The sequence below is a fragment of the Candoia aspera genome, chromosome 2 (assembly GCF_035149785.1).
Source record: "Candoia aspera isolate rCanAsp1 chromosome 2, rCanAsp1.hap2, whole genome shotgun sequence".
NCBI lineage: Eukaryota > Metazoa > Chordata > Lepidosauria > Squamata > Boidae > Candoia > Candoia aspera.
Genome location: NC_086154.1, coordinates 27,614,224 through 27,640,388, shown reverse-complemented (window position 1 = coordinate 27,640,388; position 26,165 = coordinate 27,614,224). Strand labels below are relative to the sequence as shown.

General features: G+C 38.0%; 1 protein-coding gene across 2 annotated transcripts in view; it reads left to right on the top strand.

Annotated features, from left to right (window-relative positions):
• Positions 1-26,165, top strand: part of SUCLG2 (succinate-CoA ligase GDP-forming subunit beta) — a 246,989-nt gene that overhangs the window by 93,231 nt on the left and 127,593 nt on the right. For both annotated transcript variants that reach the window (XM_063291548.1, XM_063291549.1), the window contains exons 3-4: positions 24,787-24,886; positions 24,981-25,071. In XM_063291548.1, the coding sequence (XP_063147618.1) occupies positions 24,787-24,886; positions 24,981-25,071 (191 nt within the window). The remainder of the gene's footprint in view (positions 1-24,786; positions 24,887-24,980; positions 25,072-26,165) is intronic.

Here is a 26,165-nt window from a genome sequence, read left to right as displayed (position 1 = left end):
TGGCACCCTGAATATGAATCACCTACTTCCCTCAATTTTTAAAGAAAGATTTATGACTACTTTTACTACTGGAGTATTATGTTCTCTGGATTATGCTCCACTCTTTTGGAACAGTTCCAGTCTTATGGTCTTCTTAGTTTTTTTAGATTGTCTTTTTAAGTAGTCAGAATCAGAGTGGATGTTAATTTGCATTTTACCAACTTCTGGCCATATAAGTAGAAATTGAAAACGTATGATTCCTTCTCTCCAAAATGGCTGAAGTTGTGACCACTGAATTTTCCTTGTCTCTGTAATGTGAGAACTATTTGTATTTTTTCCACTTACTGTGTGAAGATTAGAAAATTAGTTTTAATTATTACTTATGAGGCACCATATGGCTGCCCTATAATTTTGGCTTCCCAAGGAACTTTGTGTGCGTATGGAAAATGAAATTAATTAGGATTCACACTTTGAAATCTATTATTAACTTAATAAAGCTGGCAGCTTATGGAGTGCCTTCATCCAATGTGTGATGTAATTGTTTATGATAACAAGCCACTATTTATAAAGCCTCATAGGAAATCTGACACAGGTGGGGAGGAAAGGTCAAGAGAAATGCTACAGAATAGAAATATCTTGCATCCATAGTACTGCTTAAAGTTAATTGTGCATAAATCATGAAACAAAGACTTCCAGCATTTTTACTTGGTTTAACAGTATTTTCTTTAAAACCAAAAACTGCATTATAGCATTGCACAGTGTTTATGCTCTCACAATGTTGTGCAAAAGATTAAATATATTTCTGCTCATTTCAACTGCGTATAGCATGGCAAAGCTAGTTTAATATATGGTGTTATACTTCATGTTATTCTTACTGAAGTCCCCTTGGTTAACCAATATGTGTTTTACTTTATAAAGTAAATATATAGAGTATATATTTGGAATTTCTTCCGAGTTATGTCTGGGTAAGTGACTCTGAGAAACATCAGGTGGGCCTTGCTGGTTGGTCAGAGCAGACCAAAATCTACTTATTTAGCATCTTGCAAGCATCTCACCAGCCTATGGACAGTATATGGTCCAGCAGTAAGCACAGTTGTTTCTGCCCAATTCTGATGGACAATAAAATATCAAATGAAAGAGGATAGTTTTGTGTGTAACCTAACTGAAATCAGTTATTGTTTGATGCTAAATACTTACAAATATTTAAGCAGCTTTTATATTTGAAGTCCATAATGTATTCCTTCTTTCAGTCTTTATTTAGCATTTTGTTGCTATATGCATTTATGTCAAATGAATTCAACAACATATGAAAGCTTTAAGTGTGACATCTGTTCTGTAAATTCATATGATTCTTTGAGTACAAAATTTGGAGGTGCAGTCAAGATTCAAGGTTTTAATATTATTTTGTAATTAAAACTTGGTAGTTTTTTTTTTAAGTTTGGTCCATTTTTAGGCACCCTTTATATATTATGTGCTGTTTCTTTTTTCAGTGCAAACATTTTGAATGCATTGCTCTAACAGTGAGAAATGTTCCTCTTTGTTTCTGGGTATGATGAAAATTGACTTACACCATCTTAGAGTCTTAAGATTTGATACTTTAAATTAAACAAATCCATTTTTCTAAAACCTCTAAAATTTAACTCATTAGCAGACTGTTGTTTGGTGGGTATTTAAACAAGGTATTGACTTTATACTACTCAATGCTTTGTGTCTAGTAATACATTAGCCAGTATTGTTTACTCTGACAACAACCCTGCAGGTTTTCTGACACCAGTCTCTCATATTCCTTGCTATTGATACTTTTGACCGGAGATCATGTGCCATATTAACCAAATTGTGTTCATTTGCATTAATTTGTTGTGTACCCATCACATGATGGCAACAAATGTCAAATCTCCCACCTCATTTAGGGAATGCTAACTCAGTTTTCTTGTCTAAATTTAATTTTGCTTTTCCTGTTTCCTGATTATTACTCAGTGTGGTGTAAAATATCTTTTTTTAATTATTTGTTTAAGAATATTGGAGTATTTCAGATTTATCTTCCTTAGCATGAGCAACAGAAACTCCAGAATGAAACTACCTTTTCTGGTTCTTTATTAACCCTTGGCTTGGTATAGCTTTGTCTGAACTCCAACAGGAGTTTGGTTATCTCTCTTTTCTGCCTTGTCTCTTTACTCTGGAACTAATGTGTGTTTGAATCCAGTAGACATTGGTTGTCTACCCTATCCCAAAGCTCTCTTAGATAAACTTTCAGGGAAAAAATTAACCAAGATCATGCCAGACTGTGTAGATAGGTTTCGGTCTCCATAAGGAATTTCCTTTAAAAAAATACATATTTTGCCAGCTTTATATTCATCCTTTATGTTTGTTTAAATATCACGAGAATGCTGACATCTTTGAAAATAAATAGGGTCTTTTTAATTGCAATCATGTGCCTTGGGTTTTCTCAGGTAAATGTTTATCTATGGAATTGCTCAAGTGTGTCCAGAGTCCACGATTGGTGTGGTATGCAAAAATTTCAAACGAGCAAACAAATTTGTAGATGTTTAGCACTTAGAAGCCAGCTAACAGTCATATGATGGCAAGCTCTTGGTTTTATGCAATTATGTAAAGTATCACTGGGAAATGTCTTTGGAGAAATGGATGTTGCCTGATACAAGGTCAGCCTGCCTGGAAGAAAATTTGCCCCCTCTATAAGGCTGGTCAAAAAGTAAAGCTATGTTGGTGCTATCTATATAAAAAACAGCATGTTCTGGAGGAAATTTATGTATTTGTTTATTACTCTTGGCACAAAGAGCTTCCCTTTTCTCTGCGTATGTAGAACTCTAGACCCCTTTGGGGTCACCTTTTTATTAGTCAGGTGGCTCTAAAGGCAGTGCTGTCAAGGAGAAATTTGAGATCATTTTACAGTCAGAATGGAGAAACCAATCTCCAGAAATACGGAACCGTGGAGAGCAGCAATGAATAACAGTGAAGATTTAAGTTTAAAAGTTTTCTTGCAGTCAGGAAAGGCTGGTGTGTTCAGTGTAACATTTTAGAAATAAAAGAATATCATCCAACTATTATATCTCCTTCTTCCTTTTGTCTCTGAAGTTCAGTTTTTACGTAAATGGTCTCAAAATTACATACAGTACATTTGTGGTTGCTCTTATTTTTTTCAGATTAAAAATAATAGCTTGTGTTGATACTTCATAAAACAATTCAGAAATTTAGAGTTGTTCATTTATTCTAATGTTACATTGTTGTTGTTGTTATTATTAGATCCAGTTTGGTCTATTGGTTAAGGTGCTGGGCTGGAAACCAGGAGACTGAGAGTTCTAGTCCCGCCTCAGGCATGAAAGCCGGCTGGGTGACCTTGAGCCAGTCCCTCCCTCTCAGCCCAAGAGCCAATCAGGCATAGTAGGAGAGTTCTAGTCCCGCCTGAGGCATGAAAGCTGGCTGGGTGACCTTGGGCCAGTCACTCTCTCTCAGCCCAACTCACCTCACAGGGTGATGGTTGTGGGGAAAACAGGAGGAGGAAGGAGTATTAGCTATGTTTGCCGCCTTGAGTAATTTATAAAAATAGTAAAGGCGGGATAGAAAACAAACAAACAAACAAACAAACAAATAAAATATTTATATACTGCTTCTTATACCCAAGCATCTTGAAGCAGTTTATAAAATCCAAAATACACAGTAACCATCCCCCATAAATTAAGAAAAATATTTTAAAAACAAACACACAATAAAAAGTAAGAAAATAAAAAGAAAAGCAGAAAATAAAAACATCCAGAACTTCAGCAGGCACCTAGAAGATGTAATAATAGGCACTGCGTGTTTCATTTATCTAGTTTTTGTGGTAATACTTGAAATTTGGTAGTTTTGTTTCTGTTGTCTTTCTATTATCTTTATTATTTCGATCAGGTGAAAGTACTAATTAAAATGGTAACAATAAAAAAATGAAAAGGCACCTCATGCATTTCAGGGGAGACAGCACAATATCTGCTGTTATTCCAGAAGGAATTCCTTGCAGGCAAGTCCGAGAGTTGACAGGACATAATAGTCCTTTTGCCAGGTTAGTAACTGTGTATAGCAGGTGGGTTAATGGGATTTGTTTGTATATTTCACTCCAAATGGGAGGTTGAGGTAATCACGACTGAATGTTCTGCTGTGAGGCATAAGTAAAGGCTTCCTGCAGTGACAGTAGCTGTGGCAGTGAAGAATGTTGATAACTTTTATCTTGCTAAATAAATAGTCAAGCTCAGTTCCTGAGGACATGCCCATGTTATTTTCTCAAAAACAACACCATTGCCGTCTTCTGGGATGTGTTTTTTTTTGACTTCTTACTCTGGAATTTCCTACAGGTCTTCCATTCAAATGCTTAAAGTCCAACCATCTTTGCCTTTTGAGATGCTTGTTAGCCAAAGTCAGCTAAGTTCTGCAATCTGGAGTGACTATGTTTTGTTTATTATATTTGTCAGATTTATAGCCCACCTTTCCTCAGACCACGAAGTAGAGTACATAACACTCCAGCCTCCAACTTTTGTTCCACAACAACACTGAGGTCTCAGGAAGAGTACCTGGCCCAAAGCCGGCTGATGAGTTTCCATGGCTGAGGAACCTGGGTCTTGTTAGTCCTAGTCCAGTACATAAACCATTTTGCCTTACTGCCTCTCTGTACAACATAACTGATCAGTAACTTACATGGCTGTGTAACAGAAAAACTGTGTTTTCTGCTATTTTGGATAACTAATTGCATGAGCTTTCAGCAGACCTTGATTTTTAGCTGTTTTATATCTTCTCAGTCCCATAAGTTCATTGAAATCAGTTTGGATATAAGGAAGAAAGTGTTTGATTTAGCCTTCTTTTCAGCATCTAATGTTCTGTGTGCAGGGTTTCTTTTTTATGGAAAAACATCAGTCAAGTTTGCACTAAGCTACAATTTGATTAACTATGTTGAATAAACCACAATTGGCTGGAGGCACACAGTGTGCTAAACTACTTCTAAGCAAGGTAGAAGCACATGAACTGTCCTGCAAACTGAAATGGAGACCAGTATAGCAGCTGACAGAGGACTAGACCATTACAAGCCTTACATGTTATAAATAGAAAATAATGAATTTCATCCACAGAATATTGGTTGATGGATGGATTATGTGCCGTCAAGTTGTTTTCAACTCCTAGCGACTATATAGATAGATTTTCTCCAGAATATACTGATCTAAATATTAACTCAAAGCCAACTTTCCTTTTAATGTTGTTTTGTAGCCTGGCTCTGCATTTGTATGTGGCAGAATAAACTGCAACAGCATTCTAACCCCTCTACCGCCTATATTATTGGTGCTTAGTTTATTATTCATTCTGGTTTATATTAAATTATAAAATGATGGTTCATACTTCTGATGAGACTTCATCTCCTTGCAGTAGTTAATATGTACCAGTTGCCTCAGGGCCACAATATTTCTTTTTTGTATTGCTTAATGCAATCGTTTTTAAATGAGGAAAAAAACCCATGATATTGTGAATGCAAACATATAAAATTCTTGACAGATTCCTCTCACACCCTTCAATAAGCCAAGCAGTAAGGTGCATTCAAAAATAAAACATGCCTTTGTTTTCTTCTGCAGTATTTCTGTATATAATTAAATGTGCGGGGGGGAGGTGTTTTGTTTTTGTCTTCTTTTAACTTTCGCCCATATAAACTGTAACTTGCAGTATCCACTTCTAGCTTGGATGAACTCTATTGCCTCAATTCTTGTTGGCATTAGGGATGAAAATCGGCTTTTGACCAACCATTTCCAATTATTCAGCCTTCACTGCACAAAAAAGGGACACCATAACAAACGTCAGATGTGTTTTCCCCTCTTTTTATTCCCTTTAATTTTTTTTTCTGTATGTGGAAAATTTGTCCCTATCTTAAAGGGTCAGCCTAGTGATAGTGAGCCAATTTCATCCTGTTTAGATCACAAGTCTTCATACACAGAGATGGAGTCCATACTTCTTTGATAACCCAGGTGATTGTTCTCTTTCATTAAATGAACCTCAGATTTCCCAAGTTGATAAGAAGACCTGAAGGCAAATGGTGAGTGATTGAATAGCACAGGGAGTTGGAAGGCAGGGATGGAGAATTTAGGTTTCTCTGGGTTATTACATGACCACAGAAGTGTCTACAGACAAACGCCGGCTCTTCGGCTTTGAAACGGAGATGAGCACCGCCCCCTAGAGTTGGACACGACTGGACTTAATGTCAAGGGAAACCTTTACCTTTACCTATACTTACTTCATACTAAGAATGAGAAATATGTGTGGATTTTTGTTCCAATAATCGGGAGTTGAGCAGCATACTGGATGGATGGATGGTTGGTTGGTTGAGTGGCATGATGGATGGATCCATCACTACTAGATTTTTATTCTCTTCTCTTGGTTTGCCTCCCAAGTCTATTTATGTAGTCTGCATTTATGGGAAGTGACTGCAGACCAATGTTTGATTACTCACTTCTTCTAGTTAAAAGAATCTCTAGTAGGGAAGCTGAAAAGGATATGTGTATAAGAACTTTGAAAGCTGCCTGTGAGCCAGATCTGACTAAATCGGATTAGATGAACCTTTACCTAATTTAAGGTAAAGCAGCTTCATTGCTTATCTGCATTTGGCAGGGCATTAATACAAGCAAATCAGCTTGAAAACATCTCAAAAAGCGCATTTCCAGTATAATGGTAAATATCCTTTAATTATTTGCCCCTATGCCCTTGTAAGGAACCATGCTTTTACACAGGTCACAATGCATAATGTCAGGCTCCCTTGATTAAGACTTGGAAGAAAATCACAGATCTCCTGAAATGGTTCCATTCTTCAGCTAGACTTGGCAGAAGTGTCTCAGACATGGCTCAGATAGATAAGAATCTTTTTTTTTTGGACAAGAAAAAAAGGTGAACAAAACAGTTGATTTTCATTGACAGAAGATATAAATGATTTGTATACCAACAATGGTTTAACTCATTGCTTTTTCTTCCTGCCCTTCCTGTGAATTAATGGACTTCTGGTGCAGCACATCCTGACCTTGAAGCCAAACCATTGCTTAGTGTTCTCATAACTGCCATCTTAAGGCCTGAAAACCACTGGCTTCTGTCTCAACCCTCACACGTTGTTTCATTTGGGGTCACTGATTTCCTTGGATATATTTTTGATGAGGGTATTTTAAATAGAACTAGAAGTAAGAATCTGTGTCATGTGTGTTCATTCATCTACTTAAAGAGTCCTCCTATATGCATACAAAAAGAATTACAGTAGGTTGCCATCAATTTGATTAACCTCTTTGACTATTTGGGAAGTTTTTGCCAAGAGCTCCTCCCTGTAGCCTTGCTCTGGGGCCAGGGAAAACAGAAAAAAGAAAGATAATGGTTTATTTGCCCAATACAAAAAAGAAACTAAGCTTTAAAAAAAAAGCATTTTGTGAAACACCATTAAGAACCCTCCTAAGCAGTAGCTTAGCAACCATGCAGTCTTGAACATAAGGATGGTTTTAGTGAAAATCTTCCTCTTAAAACTATGCAGCCAAAAGTCTGTCTGTCTTTCTCAGGAAAAAGGAAAAAAAAAACAATTACACATATTGAAGTTTCAGCCCAAATCAAAATCAGTAAAATCAGCATAACTAGCTAGTCCATTTTAAGTACTTCAGCACAACCCTGAGTTTGAAAAAGGCAGTAAAAAATGTGGCAAACAAAGGCAGGAAAAAAAGGGCAAAATGTTGATAATGATAGTAACTTGTCCTGGACCATCTGAGCAACCAGTGAAAATAGATTATGGTACTGTTCTGAGAATATAACCAATAAGATCAGAACAGGTCTCCCTTCCAAGCAGGAGAACATACAAGAATAGACAGATAAATAGTAAACATTTGAGAGCTCATAACAAGAGAATTTCACTTTGAGACAGTCAAATAACAGTAAGGCCATCTACTTTTGATTTCAAAGCCATCTTGAATGCTGATATGTGAAAACAACAGAATCATCAGTATTGCATTTATGCTGAACACTTTTCCAGTGTATCTGTAATAATAAGATAATGTTGCATGATATCTTGTGCAGGTTTAATATCTTGCCCCAATATTCATTCATTCATTCATTCATTCATTCATTCATTCATTCATTCATTCATTCAATTTTGATGCCACACAACTCCAGCCAACTCTGGAAGGTCCACAAAATAGTGAACAATATAAAAACAACAGGTAAATAAGGATACAATAAAATTAATCCAAAAAGAATTACAAAAGTTACAAGAGAGCAATCTAAACAACACCCCAATTGTAAACATCATCTGTCTGAGAATAATATTTTTGAAACAAAGTTGTGTACCTTTTCATAATCTGATGGCTCTGTCTTACAAATACCTGTTTAGTTGCTTATTTATCTTATGTGGCCACTCATCTTGCAGATGTGACTTTTTCCATGAAATGGTGCAAGTCTGTCTTGCAAATTAACTTGTCATCTGCAGTCTTTGGCAGTCTTCATCCCTTCTGGCCTCCTATTCATAACAAAAATGCATGTAATTGAGATAGATACATGCTTTATCCCAGTTTCGTCTCACCCTGCATTCTCTTTCCTTCCTTTTCCAGTCTCTGCTGTCTAGGATTACCAGATCTGGGTTACAAAAACCTGAACAACCACTAAATTGAGCAGATTTAGGACCCTGTGTACCTCTTGTTTAATGGTCAGTGGGATTTTTGCAGTTAATGTACAGTAGCTTTAATTTGCCATATTGTAGATTGCTAAAACCTGAAGCAGGATTCTTATTCTTTTGAAAAATGTGATGCTAGATGTAATCTATTTACCTACCTATACACCCATGCATGGACACACAACCTATTCACATTATATGTTCAGTAAGAATCCTTAGTTACTGAGAACGTGCACGATAACATTCTACCCCTAGTTATGTGTAGCTTTTAAATCAAGGTTACAGACTTTGTGTGGACCCAAAATGCTGCTGTCCTGAATTGTAATTAACTGGATGCTGTAACCCATGACAGACCCATTTACAACAGTCCAAAATAGTTCATGACTCTACAAGCCAGTAACCTCAATTCAAGAGCTGGACATCACTGAGGATAAAATTTTGCCACTGTCATGTTCATAGCAAGTTTGGAGCCAAAGGTGTCAAGTGACCCACATATGTTTACATGGAAAAGGAGTTTCCTGCTTCAATCACTAGGTGGATGATCCATGAGGCCTATTAATGATGTTTGCATGTGGTCCGTATCTACCATAGTAAAGTGTGTCTACCTTGGCAGAGAGGCCCAGCCACCCTGTACCATCTTTACAGAAGAGCAAAGTATTTTCTTACTGTAGGCAGGGCTTTCCTTCAACAAAACATGAATGTTTCTTCACCAAGTTATGCTAATTCTTCAGCTTTCCTGCCCTCAGTTCTGCAAGGCATAAACAAACAGACCAAGAAAGAAAGAAGGAAAGTCAGTTCTCAACCCCCCTCCCCTCCTCTGGTTCCTGGATTTTGCCATTATCATAAAAAAGAAAAATATATATATTGAATGGAGTCCAGGAGTGCAGGTGTGCAGCTGGGGGCAAAAGCAAAGTGTTTTGTTCTTAATGATTGCCTGATTTCAGTGGTGCCTACAACATGCAGCATAAAAAGTTATCCTCCAAGGTGAATTACAGTAAATGTTGTTATGAATTTGAGGACACAGCAGAGGAGTCTTTCCCTGCAAACACATTAATATATTTTTAGAAACCACAAATAAAGTGTGTGGTGGGGGCAGTCTTCTGTGAGCCTTCATCCTGCCTGTTTTTATGGCTGTAACGGAGAGTGGTTTCTTTGATATATTTGCATTCTTCCTTTCGTTCAAGCATAGATGATTCATTCTGATCTCATATTTTCCTTATGAACCTTGTGCAATAAATTAAGACAAGGGATTGACTGGCCCAATATTGCTCTATATATCCCGATGGTGGCCAGTGCCTGGAGGCTGGATGGGGAGGAATCTGCTTCAACTCAACCCAGTAAGATGGGGATGAAAAGCCCAGAGCCATTCCATCTTACTGGGTTGAGTAGAAGCAGATTCCTCCCCATCCAGCCTCCAGGCACTGGCCAGCATCGGGATATATAGAGCAATATTGGGCCAGTCAATTCCTTGTTGGGTAAGATACCATCTCCAACTCTTGCCAAGGTTGCACTCCCCAGTATGGAGCTGGTGCACAATTTGGATGTCCTCCAGGACTTGCAGCTGCTGCTTGAAGAGCAGGTGCAGATGTGGCTAGGGAGGTCTTCAGACATATTCATCTTGTGCACCAATTGTACCCATCCTGGACCAGGAGGCCTTGCTCACAGTCACTCACACCCTGGTCACTTCCCAGTTGAATTACTGCAGTGTACTCTAAATGGGACTGCCCTTGAAGACCATCTGCAAATTGCAACTGGTCCAGAATGCAGCGGCAGGGCAGTTTTGAGTACCCCATGGTTTGCCCACTTACACTGCTGCTGCAGAAGCTGCACTGATTTCCAGGTACAATTCCAGGTGCCAGTTATCACCTTTAAAGCCCTAAATGGCACAAGGGCCCTGGAAGAGGTCATTTGATGGTTTGGGGTGCTATATCATCAATATACTGATGATACCCAGTTGTATCATCTCCCATGTGGGAGATGCTCTCACTACTCTTTCACGGTGCTTGGAGGCTGTCATGGTCTAAATAGGAGAAAAGTTATTGAAGTTGAACCCTGGCAAGTCGGAGTTGCTATGGATACATATGTTGCCACTAGAATTACTGCTTTGATGGGCAGGGAGCAGATTCACAACTTGGTGTTTCTGGACTCATGGCTCCTGCAGTATCAGCAAGTGAAAGTAGTGACCAGTTGCGGTCTTACCTGGGACAGGAGGACCTGACTTCAGTAACTCATGTCCTTATCACCACCTGGTTAGACCACTATAATACACTCTACTTAGAGCTGCTCTTAAAGAGTATTCAGAAATGAAAGTTGGCCTAAAATCCAGTGGCCCATGTCCTTTTCGGGTTTGAACATTGGAAGTATATTACACCAGTTTTGTTGTTCCTGCATTAGTTGCCAGTTGGTTTCTGAGTCTAGTGTTCTGACCTGATGTTGGCCTATAAAGCTTTTTATGGCTTGGCGCTTGGATACTTTCAGGACCGCCTACTCCTGCCACTATTGGTATGACCAGTTAGATCAACCAGGGAGAAATTGCTGCAAATCCTGCACTTTTGGGAGGCAACAGCAATGTTATGGAACAGCCTCCCCATGGAGATCAGACTAGCTCCCTCTTTGTTGGTCTTTCAGAAGCCCTTGATGACTGAATTGTTTTGGAGAGCTTTCTCCTGAGGTGGATGTTGCCATCTTTGTTTGTATTTTATTTTTAGTTTATATTGTAGTTTTCAGTTTTCTATTGTTTTTTAGCTGTTTTAATCTTCCGGTGGATGTTGTAATCTGTATATGTTCTATGTGAATTGCCCAGAGGCTTTTCTGATTGCAGCAGCATAGATATATGTTGTGATTGATTGGTTATGGGCCATCAAGTTAGTTTCCGTTCTTGGCAGCCACATAGATAGATTTTCTCCAGGAAGAAATATGTTTAATAAACAAATAAATAAATGTGGCCTTCATCTCTCCACACACTGTGTCCACATCCTCGAGATCTGTAAGCTGAGAAGAATCGAAAAAGAACCTGAAAAAGAAAAAAAAAACCCTGAAATCAATCTAACCACCATTTAGTTCATGTTCTCTGCTTTAGCAGTCCATAGGAACTTCAATGTGATACCCAGCAGCAGCTAGCCAAAACTCCTCAAGAAATACCCTAGCAAGACAGAATGGCAGTTACAACCTAGTTGTGTGGCAGAATCTTCATACTAGATTTTAAGGACCATTTCAAAGCATTAAAGTCATGATGAGCAATCATATTGAGTTATCCATGTGGTTTTCTTGGTAAAATAGGAGTGGTTTACCACTGCCTTCTCCCACACTGTATGAAGTGATGCCTTTGCTGTTGTCACTAAAGTCATGATCTGCCTCCAGCATCTTCCTGTATCGCTGCTGGCCACTATAAGTGCCTGCTTCCTTTAGCTGGGCAGTTGGGCAGATGATCTTCATACCTTGGGTAACCCTACTGGGAGTATACATTCTTGGCATATACTTCCGGTGTTCATGGCTCATTCTTCAAAGGAGCTGCCCCACTACAGTGAGGCAGTACAGGAGGGCTTTGGGGGAGTAGCTGTACTGCGTGCACGTAGGCTACAGTGAAGTTATATCTTGAATGGTTTCCAGTATAGGAAAGCAGAAGGTCACTTCTCAAGGAATAACTTGGATACATTTGCAAATACTTCTATGCTGAATACCTCTTAATTCGGAAGTCACAAAAAACATCCCAAAAGGAAACAGCAGTAAATGGACATATTCGTGTAGTCACCAGAAGTCAAGCTTGACTCAAGGGTGACTTGAATTTACGTAGCAAGATAAAAACCATTATTCACCTTTGCTGCATCTGACATTCTGTGTTGGTCTTCCCACATCTAGACCCTTTCCTATATGTTGGGAGTACAGTAATTGCCATAATCCATAGGAAACATGCCCAGGTTGCTGTGCTGAATAAGGATTGGGGGAATTACCTGGAGGGCACCGCATTGTGGAAAGTGGCCGTATGCCAAGGCACATGATATACACAGTATTTTTAAAAAATATGGGATTATAAAAGTGAAAGTTTATATTTTTTTGTCTAGGGAGCAAAAAGTGAAAAAGGATAGAATATGGAAATGACTTGATGAAAGAATGGCCTCCCATGGGGAGTAGGATGGGATAAAGTTGTTAGAAGGAAAGTGGATGTTAACTTTAAAGTAAAAAACATTCAAGCTGTTATGTAGACATTTAATATCAAGATGAAAATGCTGACTACCTCTTGCAGGTGGGAGGCTGATCAGTGTTTTATAGAGAAACTTCAATTTCACACCTCAGTTTCATATCTCAGTTTATGTGCTTGCTATTTGTGGGAGTGCAGTCTTTAAAACCACAGGCTGTTTTTGGATGCAGCTGGCCTTGCTCAACTTTCTAGCTCTTCCTATGTCAGAGGGAAGAAAACATCTTTGTTATGTCCCACAATATTTGTACCCCAATCTTATCTGTAACAAGGATACAGATCCACTTAAGAAGAGTTTTCATCCTTTATTCAGCAGCCTAGTGCTTAGAGAATCAGCAGGGGGAACGTTTTCTTTTCTCCCCTTTTTCTTCATGTCAGAAATTGATGCCTATCTGCTAATTTTCTATTGGGAGGGCTATTTTAAAGGACTAAACTTGGAACCTGTGTAAATGGGATGTCTCAGAACCAGGAGTGGAAAAGAACAACCAGGTAGAAGAATCTCAGGCTGTGGATCAAATGGCATGGTTTAGCTACTCCATCTTTTCCTACTTTTAATGGATTTTTGTCCTGAGAAAATGATGGAAGAAGTGGTAGGAAAACATGGGAAAGTAAAAAGGAGAAAATGCCATAGGCTTGGACTCCTCTTTCCCCCAACTGGGGTTGAAGCTGGGTGATTTGTAAACAAAGTGCCTTTTTTTTTCCTTTTAAAAACTATTTAAGTAACATAAACAACAAGAAAAGGAAAAAGCAAAGGAAAGGAAAAGAATACATATACATACATGAAATGAACTTTACACTAGAGTGAAAGTTGAAATGCACATGTGATGATTATAACAAGATTTAAAAAAAAAAATTAAAGGCAAAACAAAAAAAGTTGTGGGCTACTAGAATGCTGCTAGAATTTCTTTTCCCTTATATCAGGATGTCTTAGCAATAAAATTCCCTAACAAATCAGAACAGGATCAATAAAAGATTAGGGTTTGTGCAGCAACAGGACCATTAAGAGTCACCAGCTACGTTCATGCATTAAGCTGTGCCACGGTTTGCTTGGAAATAGTTTACTGAAGTAACCACAAATACCTGGCTTTCCACATCACACTAAGCCCTAAGCCATATGCTGGTTTAACCACAAAGACTGGGTTCACAGATCCTATTAAGCACCCCAAAAGGCCCTCCTTAAGATTCAGTGCATTATGTGAACCCAGTCATTGAGAAGGAACTTCAAATTGGATAGTAGCTCAGGTTATCACTATAACAGAAGGTAAACAAATTTTCCAGAGAATGTAAGAGTTCTGCAGGCCTCAGCACAAGGTAAGCATTTCACAGAAATGGAAAGGCAGAAGATGAGGTAATGGACTGTCTGTCAAGGAACATGTGATGGCTATGCAATGTTTTCTGTTTGTCTGAAGTCAAGTGGACAAGCAAAGTCTCATGGCCAGGCCCAATGATGGTCTCAGAACAGGGAAGCTATAACCTGTGGACTTCGTTAATATACTGTTTACAAGTGATGCTGTTTCAGGCAAGATTTGTGAAATCCCTTATTTCAGAAGTATATTAAAAATGTAGCTGATTTCAAATTGTAGCAACCAGAGAGGAATTGAACTGTGCAGTCATCAATCAGGCTTTTTTGCCTGAATCTTGGGGTCAGGGTGAGTTGAGTTCCCAAATCAAATTCAGTTCTGATCACCATTCCATTGGTTTTAATGAAATCTGTTATAATGTATTGATTATGAGAGTTTTTAAACCTTTTTTGTACACTACCTAGAGTCAAAAGGTCTGAGTTGGGAGACCATATAAATGCTTAAATAAACAAACTATATTGTTACGCTGTTAAGTGATCTTCACTGGCAGCCAACTTATTTCTCAACATAATTGTGTTGGATAATTTTCAGCCTGTCTCCCACCTCCCCTTTTTCGGGAAGATGGTTGAGAAAGTGGTGGTGTTGCAACTCCAGGGGATTCTGGATGAAATCCCTTCCAGTCAGGTTTCAGGCCAGGATATGGGACAGAGACTGCATTGGTCGCACTTATGGATGATCTTTGGTGGGAGTGGGATGGAGCATCCATCCTGGCTCTTCTTGACCTCAGCGGCTTTCAATACCATCGACCGTGGTATCCTTTTGGGGCAGCTCAGGGAGTTGGGGGTGGGTGGCGTGGTTTTGGGCTGGTTCACCTCCTTCCTCCAGGGCCGGTCCCAATTGGTGGTGATACGAAATGAGAGATCTGACCCTCAACCCCTCTTGTGTGGGATTCCGCAGAGCTTGGTTCTCTCTCCTCTCCTATTTAACATATATATGAAACCGCTGGGTGAGATCATCCGTCACTACAGGATGAGGTATCCTCAATATGCTGATGATACTCAATTATATATCTCCATCCTGGGTGAGGTAAGTGATGTGGTGACTGCCCTTTCTCAGTGCCTGGGAGCTGTGGGGGTCTGGATGGGGAACAACAGGCTTCAGCTGAACACTGTTAAGACAGAGTGGCTGTGGGTGGGGGGCTTCTCTGCATCTGAGAAGTTGTCATCTTTAGTTCTGGATGGGGTTGCACTGCCCCACTCAGACCCAGCGTGGAATTGGGGGTCCTTCTGGACTCACAACTCCTGCTCGTGTTGTGCGCCAGTTACACCCTTTCCTGGATCGAGATGACCTCCGAACAGTCACTCATGCCCTGGTCATCTGCCATATATTGCAATGCGCTCTACATGGGGCTACCCTCGAAGAATATCCGGAAGCTTCAGCTGGTCCAGAATGTGGCTGTGCAGGCAATTATTGGTGCCCCAAGATCGGCACATGTGACACCACTGCTGTGCGAGCTGCACTGGGTGCCACTTTGCTTCCAGGTCCAATTCAATGTGTTGGTTATGACTTTTAAAGACCTACGTGGCACCGAGCCAGGCTACCTGAGGGACCGTCTCATCCCCATGACATCGACCCGTCCCATGCGGTCATGCAGAGAAGGCATGCTACAGACCCTGTCAGTAAGGGAATTCCACTTGGCAGGGCCCAGGAGGCAGGTCTTCTCTGCAGTGGCACCCGCCCTGTGGAACATTCTGGCCCAGGAGGTGAGGCAGGCCCCTTCGCTCCCGGCCTTCTGGAAGAATTTGAAGACCTGGCTCTGCCACCTCGCCTAGGGTGGGAAGGGCAATAGTTCTTCCTGGGGATGGCTGGCGCCGTAAGAGCCGTCCCCACTGAACCAGATTTCATTGCTACTTGGATTTTATATTTACTTTATTTCTATTTATATTTGGCTGTTTGTACTGTATTTTATATGTTTTATTATTTTAATTGTTAATTTTATTGTAAACCACCCAGTCCCCCCCTTTTGGGGGCGATGGGCAGTGATAAAAATTTTGGGGGGGAATGAATGAATATATATATATATATATATATATATATATATATATATATATATATATATGCATGCATGCATGCATGCTGGTTTTTACTTCTAAGGCCCTTCATGACATATTTAGTTTAGATGGAATGCCTATAAAATACCATTTCTAGGAAGGCACACCTAATACCGTTAAATATTCCGACTAAGCTCCTCTTGTTCACTTGGGCTTTAATTATCCTTTAACCTGATTTTTTAAAAATGCTTTACTAGTTAGTGCCTTATTAGGTGGAATACTAACTCCTTAAACAAAGATAAAGGGACATTCCTGCTAAAAGTCACAGTAGTAGTTTGATTGTTTTAATATGAGGAGTCCTTGGGGCTCTCTGAGCTTGGTTGTTTGCTTGCAGATGTTTCATTACCCAACTCGGTAATATCATCAGTGCATAATATGAGGTTTAGAGCAGGGCAGTAAGACTGTCATATTATAGCAAAATATTTCTGTTAGTGTACTGTTGTAGACTGTAATTCCCTTCAAACAGGCGAAATATGGGTACACTTTGTGAGTAGGTAAAATTAGCAATCCCATATTGCGAGCCCAACTGCCCATATTACTCCATGATCAGGAATCCAGTAGTTAAATATACACTGTAGTGGGTTGAAGACAAGCCGTTCGTTTCTGCTGTAAGCATTTGTAGAAGACTAGAGCAATCACTGTTGCTAAACAAGGTCCAGGTTTTATTAATTCACAATAATCCACAATATAGAGAGTCCTGTTACAATTTCAAGGTATCATACTTCCCTTTGTATTCACAACTCTCAAAAGCAAGGTGATGTCTCTTGGAAAAATTGTTCCACGTAGATTTAGTTCATTTGCTGACTTTAGACTGAGCACAAGTCTTTCAGATTGGACATAGATCTCTAAACAAGTGCTTCTTTCACCTAATTGCATTTGAAATGGGAGGAGCAGTGCAAGAAGGACGGCATCTTACTCTACTTTCCCCCTGTACCATTATCTGTTGATCCTTCATTGTTCCCAATATTTTGAATCTCACCTTCCCATACAATTAATGTATCTAAAAATGTGTATTACAATTTACTACATCCTTTTCATATTAGCAGAAGTTTAGCATAGGATTTTTAATATTTTAGTGTTTACGTATACATGCGATGCCACTGTAAAAATACTAATTTTCAGAAAGATTTTTTCCTGGCTGATAATGCAGTTTTGAAATTTTCTGGTGCAATGCTTAATGACTAAATTAGTGGCAAAACTAAAATGCTTTTAACAAGCATCTGACTTATTTTTCTAATTTGTTTTTAGTTTGGAGCTGTGAAGCAAACACTAATGAATTTCACACTAAGTCCTGTAGTCCAATAGACAGCACTGGCAATTGATTGAGAGGCCTTAATTGCAAAGTGCAGTGGTGCTGAGAATGCTGTGTTATATTGCATTGTGTAGCACATTCCATAGTTGTAAATATTGACATGACACTATTAGTCATGCTAATCTCTTTCTAAAAGAAGAAAGGAAGGAAGGAGAGAGGGAGGGAGGGAGGGAAGGAAGGAAGGATTGCATACCCTCTGACAGAAAAGGCTTAATATCTTTTAATTATTTGTAGATTCATTGAAGCTACTTGATAGACGTTAACTAAAAAGATCCATTTTGATGTTTTCTGAATATAGGCTTATTTCATTTCCATACCAAGCCTGTTAGAAACTAGGTTTTTGGTGCATTATCCAGTAAGAATCAGTAAATCATGTATACATTTCAGATGACTTTCAAATTAAGTTTTCAGTATGTGGCACTCTTTCCTAATGTGATGTGAGAATTCAGGCTAGAGACAACATAAAAGATGTGCTCAAGCATTTGGGCTTGCACACACCCACAAACACTGGAGATTAGTTGCAACAAGCTTTTCTAGAATCAGATCTTCAAAGAAAAGGGAATCGGTGACATTAGAGGAGTGAGTCTACTTGGTAAATACTAAAGCTTCAGGCCTTGTTACTTTAAAAAAAGATTTGGCTGGTTTACTTCATTTTCCAGAGTTTGGGCAAACAACTATGGAATTAAATTATTTCATGTCACTTTCCCCTTAGGTGCAGGAGGCCTGCTTCTAAAGTATTCTATATTGATTAGGAGTGGAGATCTAACCTTTTAGATAGTTAAGCTTCCTTTTGTTACAGATTTATTTACTTCTTTCATAATTGTTACATACAAGATACTTTGCTGCCTCAATGCTCTTTTGGCAGGTTAGCTAAAATAAAATTAAAAATATCCATTTCATTTGCTTTTTCCACCCCCAGCCTTTTTTGTTTTATATGTTGCCAACATAAAAGTAATCAGTATGCAGGCTCTGATTATAGCTGATTTGCCCTGAAAAGCCTGTGGCCCAGAGGGTAATGATCACCATCGTAATTGGCAGCACTTACCATACATGTCTTTCATTGTTGCAATGGTTTGCAACCCTAAGGAATCTAATTAAATGCTCATCATGGCTATTAAAAATAACAAAATAAATGTTCTGTCACAGTGGACAGAGTGATTCCTGGTTATTGGTACTGTCGCCTGGAAAATTATTTATTTGAAAATTCATCCTAATAATTTGTATGCTCGACAACACAGAACTAAAACTGGATCTTGAGAAACAAGCTTCATTGATATTCTTAGATGCAGAGAAGGCCTTTGACAATTTGAATTGGATTTTTTTGTTTAGAGTTCTGGAACATAGGAACCTTGGAAATAATTTTATTAAATGAATAAGATCAATTTATACTTCCCAGAATGCACAAATAATTGTCAATGGAGAACTAACAAAACCTTGTGAGAGTCAAAAAAGGACAAGACAAGGATGTCCACTGTCACCACTTTTGTTTATTTTAGTTTTTGAGGTACTGAATAGAGATATAAGACAAGATGTGAAAATTATGGGACTTAAGATTAGAAAAGAAACTTATAAGTTAAGAGCATTTGCGGATGATTTGGTGCTAGTTTTGGAACATCCACTAGAGGGAGTAGGAACAATGGGAAAATTAAAGGGCTTTGATATGTTAGCAGGCTTTAAGATTAATAATCAGAAGACAAAGATGTTCACAAAAAAATATGAAATTAGAAGATCAAACAGAACTGATGGTGAAAACTGGTTTTAAGATTGAGGAAAAAAGTAAAATACTTGGGTATTACTATGACAAATATGAACTGTATGCCATTTCAAAATTATTGTGTTAAGACATGAAATGAAATTAAGAAGGACATGTTAAGATGGAAGAAATTAAAATTTTCACTGTTGGGGAGAATCGCTGTGATAAAAATGCATGTTTTGCCAAGAATGTTGGTGGGGTTTTTTTTCAGACAATACCTGTTTTGACAACTGATGTACCATTTAAACAATGGCAAAAAAGATATATCTAAATTTATATGGCAAAGCAAAAAACCATGAGTTAAATATAAAGTATTACAAGATGCAAAGGAAAGAGGAGTACTAGGTTTACCAGATTTGAAATTGTATTTTGCTTCTTGTTGTTTAGTCTGGATGAAAGAATGGATGTTGCTGAGAAACAAGATACTTTTACAGTTAGAAGGTCATGACCTGAGGTTTGGATGGCATGGATATTTATTGCACAATAAAGTTAAAATTAATATGGACTTAAAAATCATGTTATTAGATGTCTCGTACTGAGAATATGAAGTAGATATAAACCCAGGTTGTGCCTGAAACCATCTTTATGGATCTGAGCTCTAGAAGCATACCATAGAAGAGAAGCAGCAAAGACGAATGGTTGACATACTGGGAATTATTGGAAAACCATCAAGAGTAATTTAAAATCAAATCAAGAGGGCAACTAATAGCAGAAGGATATAGTTGTTGGTGGTTTTCCCATTTACAGTTATCAGAAAGATTCAAAATGGACAAAAAGACTTTTGGTATGGAGCAAAGTAAGACAGAATTTGAAGTACAATTGTGCACTGATGATGAACATATAATTGCTACAATGTAAAAACTTTTGTTGAAATTTGAAACAGGAAGAACAGGTTAAAGAATGTATGATAACGTGGGCGAAGAATTTTGGTTATAATATACAGATGGATCAATGGGAAAATATGTGGTTAAAAGGGTTGAAATTTACATTGTGTTATGATCTCAAAGAGAATTTTTATAATATGATGTATCGTTGGTACATGACATGACACCACAGAAATTATCTAGAATGTATAAAGGCACTTCAGATGTATGTTGGAAATGTGAACAACATGAAGGGACATTTTATCATGCTTGGTGGACATGTAAAAAAAACTTTAAAAAGGGCTTCAAATACATACATTGATACAGAGGATTTTAAAGATTAATATTCAATTGAAGCCAGAACTTTTCCTTTTAGGCTTGATGGATAAACACTTAGAAAAAAGCCACTGAAGATTACTTCAGTATATGATTACTGTGGTGAGATTATTATATGTAGAGAGATGGAAAGATTCGACACTACCCACCATGGAAGAATGTTTGGTGAAATTGACAGATCTTGCTGAAATGGATAAACTAATTTAATTTGATTAGAGAAAAGACATTATCTACATTTATTGCTGACTGGAAACCTCTTATGGACTTTTTGCATAAAAATGAAAAAAAAAGGAACTTGTGATTTATGGTTTTGATGATTAGACAGGATAGATTATAGAAAGAAGAGTATCATGATCTAACTTTAGAGAGACAGAGGTTAGAATATAATTGTACTTAGAACTGCTGTGAAGAATACTATAAGCTTTTGTATCTTTTTTCTTTCTTTTCTATTTTTCTTTAACTTTTTTCTTTTCTTGCGCTTTTTGCTTTCTCTTTGCTTTCTTTCTTTTCCCTTTTTCTTCCTTTATAGTAGTTTGTATTTGTTTTTATCTTTCTTTTTAAAATTTTTATTAAAAATTCTATATTACAAAAAGAACTAAAACTGGATCTTTGGGGGAGGGTTCATTTATACTTCCTTGTTATCAGCCCTTTGGGTGGTATGAATTATTTAGAAAAGCTGGGACTGTGAAAGGAGGGCCTGCAATATATATCAAAAGTAAGTGCTTGGAAACAGATATTTTCTAGTGTATGCCATGTGTAAGCTATCTGGAAAGAAAAATGCCTTTTTTCCTACTTTAATGGTACTCTTTTGTATACAGATTTACAGTACAATAGATTAAAGTTTTTTTTTCTTGCTTGGTGATAATCTTTATTGCTTTCAGTCTGTATTTTTTATGTACTATCTGTAACCCAGTGCCTCCCCCTTCTTTTTAAATCCTGTTTCCTGCTGATTCTAAGCCCTTTTCTTAAATCCTGTTTCCTGATGATTCCTAAGCTCTTTGGTTCCATCGGTGTACTGCACAAGTGCAGAACCTGAGACCACATCCAGACTCCCAAAGCCTTGGTTGCAGCCCCTGAGAGGCCTCTAAAAGTTGTTACTGAATTTTAACTTTTAATAGGGCAGTTATATGGTATTAAACATATAGCTGGAGATTAATCAGTTTGACTATATTTAATTTCAGTTAAGTTGAAATGTAAATGAAATGAACTCCAATTTGGTTTCTATCCTCCCCACCCCATTTCCACTTCCAGAAATGCTGTGCTGGGAAACCACTGAAAGGTCAGGGGGGAAGAAAAAGTGTGTTCCTGCTTTATCCAGTAAGAGGTATCAGTGGCTCATAGTGAAATATCTCCCTATACATGTTTTATGGAAAAGTTGCTAGGAAGGGCACTGTTGAAACTTTGCTGGCCTCTGCTGACTTGGGCACTATTTATACCATGAGAATTTTCTTCTGGGGCAACAACAGAGATGGAATAGGCATGTATTTGCTTCTCTTCCTATGACAGCAGAGATTGTAGCAGAGTAATTGTTTAATCCAGCCCCATATTCATCTGCCCAGATCATTCCTATCTCTTGAAGACCACTCCTTCATGATTGTTGTTGATCTGTCTAATTTTGGTCTTTCCTTTCCCTTTTTCTTGGAGGAAAAAAGATTGGATTATCATATCTGCAATTTTTCTCTCTGGGAAAAATAGCAGATAGCAAGAGAACAAAACAGGTAACAGAGAAGAGCTATGGAAGTTAGATGTGACTTCAAAGTAACAGGGATATATTTTAAGTTTGTTAGTAATATCAGTTCTCAAACTCTGGACAAAGGAAATGACATTTGTTTCTATGGTGCTATTTGCATGAAGAGGAAATGATTTCCTAATGCAAATAAGTTCAGAGGAGATATATTCTTCTGTTCTTAGTACTGCAACATTAAACCACCCTCTCAGCCAGCTGGAATCCTAGGAGAAACCCCCTTTCCACAGGACACACACAGAATGATTTACATTTTAAAAACTGGTCATGTGAGTCCAAGACACAAGTTACATCCTCTCCAGTTGGACTGTGGGTTGCCCATTCTCAAGAACTACTAAGCTGTCTGCTGTTAGAGAAAGGCATAAAAACCGTGTATGTGCAAACCTGATAAACCTTTCCTGGAATCTGTTCTTTCCTGTCAACATTATTTTTCTACCTGGTTTTCAAACCTGCTTCCCTTTTTCATCATCATGAACTTGGCGTTCCACTCAGAGCATCATAACAGAATTAAAATGCTGCTGGGATGGTCATGGTGGGTCATTGGTAATTGCTCTGAGGGAGTAATCCTGGTCACAATCTGTTAGTCTTGCTACTATTGTTCAATATGTCTTGGCAATAAGAAATAAGTACTAGAACACTTGCAATGTTTGTGAGGATGCTCATTTTTTTCTCCTTGAGAATATATCATCATTACTCTGTTAATTGCTGTTTTTGTTGTATATCATGCAATTTTCATTCTATTGGAGATGTTTTAGTGTATTTAATATGTTGTAAGCCACCATGAGTCTTGAAGATTCAGCAGCATATACATTTAATAAATAATAATAATTAATAAATAATATTGGGGTTACCTTGGATATTCTTTCCTAAACTAAATAATTAAAAGCATCATCAAGGACAGCAGTTTAATTGCATTTCCTATGATGATGCATGAACTGCCAATACAAGTTGGATGGTGTCACTGAAAATATTAATATTAGTTGAAGCCCTGAGTTTCTCACGAGCAGGAGACATACCCCTGTTCAATTATTTTTTCCTCCTACAACTGGTGTTTGGAGAGATGTTGCCCTGTTTAAAGCCATGCAGTTTACTGAACAACATCATACATCAACACACACATAACCAACACAGGTTATTTGTGCATTGTGCGAAGCAGGGTTTCTTTTGTCTGTTTCAAGTCACTTTCATTAGATGATCCTAGTTTTGGGTGTTTTGAGAGAGGGAGAAAAACTCTCCCTGTCTGTTTCTCCATGATTTTATACAACTCAGTTATGCACCTCCTTCCCTTGTCTTTTATTCTAACTTAAGAAGAGCCTATATGTTTTAGCTTTTTGTTTTGTTTTGTTAGAGGGAAATTGTTTGAGCACCCTGATCATTTGGTTGCCTTCTTTTGCACTTTTCCCAGTTCTAGTATATCCTTTTTCAAAAATGAAGACCAGAAGTGTACATAGTACTCCTGATGTAGTACCCAGTTTATGGGCATTACAGTGTTGGCAAATTCCTTTCCTAATGACTCCTAGCATGGATTTTTGCTTTCTTCAAAGTTGCTACAGATGCACTGGCATCTTCATTCAGCTATCTACTGTAACCCCAAGATCTTGTTCCTGGTTAGTTATAGATGGCTCTGATTCCATAGATGTGAATTTGAAGTTAGTTTTCTTCCTCCTCACCTTGCATTACTTTGCATTTGCTTACGTTGAATTGTGCTTGCCATTTGGTTGACTATGTACCATGCTAAATATCATGGTATTATCATCTACAAAATTAGCTAGTTCACTCTTCTGGTTGGATTAGAGTGGAAATGTGAAGAACACACAATGTCAATACTACTAGGATTTTAATTTCTTAAAAGGGCTAGCTCACTTCTTACCCCTAAGGCAAGATCTTTTATGAACAAGTGAAAAAGCACTGGTCTCAGTACAGATTCTTGAAGAATTCAACTCCATAATTCCCTCCACTGAGAAATTTGCCCATTTATTCCTACTCGTTGCTTTCTGCCTCATAATTACAGTAGTTAGCAATCTATAAAAGGCTAGATCTATTGTTCCCATGGCTCCTACATTTCTTCAAGAGCTTTAATAAGGATCTTTGTCAAAGGCTTTTTGAAAATCCCATTATAGAGTGCCACCTCCATTCATGTGTCTGTTAACACTCTCAATAAACTCTGCAAGATGAGTAAGGCAGGATTTACCTTTGTGAATTCCATGCTGATTTTCCTTCAGCAAGGCTTGTTCCTCTGTGTTATTTTTTCTTTGATTACGGTTTCTAACTATTTTCCTGGGACAGATGTTAAGCTTAGTAGCCTATAATTTCCTGCATTTCCCCTGAGTCCCTTTCTAGCATTTATCATTTTATTCATTGTCTCCATGACTGCCTGTCTAAAATTGCATTACGTTGTTCACATGTGTATGCTGCTAGATTAAAACACTGAGTTGTTCTTTTACCATTAATATGTGAGAGAGTTTTTCGCTCAACTGTCACATAATGAAATTGCTTCATTGAGGTTGTAGCTTAATAACATTTTCCCCTCTTACAGAAGTGACAGAAATTGTGTTGAAGGCCCAGATCTTAGCTGGAGGAAGAGGCAAAGGTGTTTTCAGCAGCGGTTTGAAAGGAGGTGTACATTTAACAAAAGAGTGAGTCCCAGGAAATGCAATAAGATTTTTAAAATTATTGTTTCTTTGAAATTTTTTAAAAATTATTGAAGTAGTTTATCCCTCTTTTTTGTAGCCCTAAAGAGGTAGGACAGCTTGCTGAGCAGATGATTGGATACAATCTTACAACGAAGCAAACACCAAAGGGTGGTGTTAAAGTTAAGAAGGTAAGAAAGCTTCCTACCTGAATATCAGAATAAACATTGTTAGGTGCAGTATGAAGCCACTGAGCAAATTACAGTACGTTACTGGGCACCAGATCTACATTCATTTGGGGAAGGTTGTTTTCCAAATTCCTGGTGATAATGGTGTGCATTCCTTATTTACATTCCTTCACTTTTTATATTTTACTTGTTTTTGCTTACAAATGTCTACTCAAAAAAGCAATTCAAGTTTTCTTTTGCTGGTCTAGCAGAATGGAAAGGTTTATCCCCCATATGTCATCATTAGTTGCATGCTAAGATCCAAAGCTCAGTAGCCAAGTGATGTCATGTATGTCTTATATGTGGAAGGTGAGCAGTTTGATCCATGGAGTAGTCATGTTAAAAAATCTCAGGAGATCTGGGAAAAAAATCTGTGTGGATTTTTTTTTAAGGACTTGTGGAGCTAATGTTCAGAGAAGGCATTAGCTGTCTAGATGGATTCCAGTTCCAACAGGTGTGTGTGTGTGTGTGTGTGTGTGTGTGTTCTCAGAGATGCAGTGCCATCTCCATAAGTTGATCTGGAAAGAGCAATTTTCTGGAGTAGTGGCTTGTGAATTGAAAGTATATAGGTATAAAAAGATGCTTGATGGATACGATGGATTAAGCATGCTCAAGAATTCAACAATATAAGAATTCCTGTACAAGACTTATCTTAGACAAGCATTTGTTTCTCACAGGGCCCAACCAAGTACTTCTGAGGTGCTTGTAAGCAGGAGATGGAGGCATACTCTTTTCCATTATTTCCCTTCAACTGATATTAGTTGGAGGGATGTTGCTTCGTATACAGAGGTGATATTGACTTACAGCCCTTGATAGACCTGTCCTCTCTGAAACACTGAAAGTTGGCTTGGCAGATAGAAGATAATAGTGATCCATGATAGAGATTAAAATGCAGAAATTAAATAATGCCTTACCCGTAATTTAGTAAACTTTTAAGATGATTGAATTCTTGACTTAAAACTGTTATTGCAGATTGCACTTCTCCATGCTTGTATGCAAAGGTTCATTGATTTCAATGGAATAATTAAATATAGGACAGCTGCAGGAACATTTCAGAT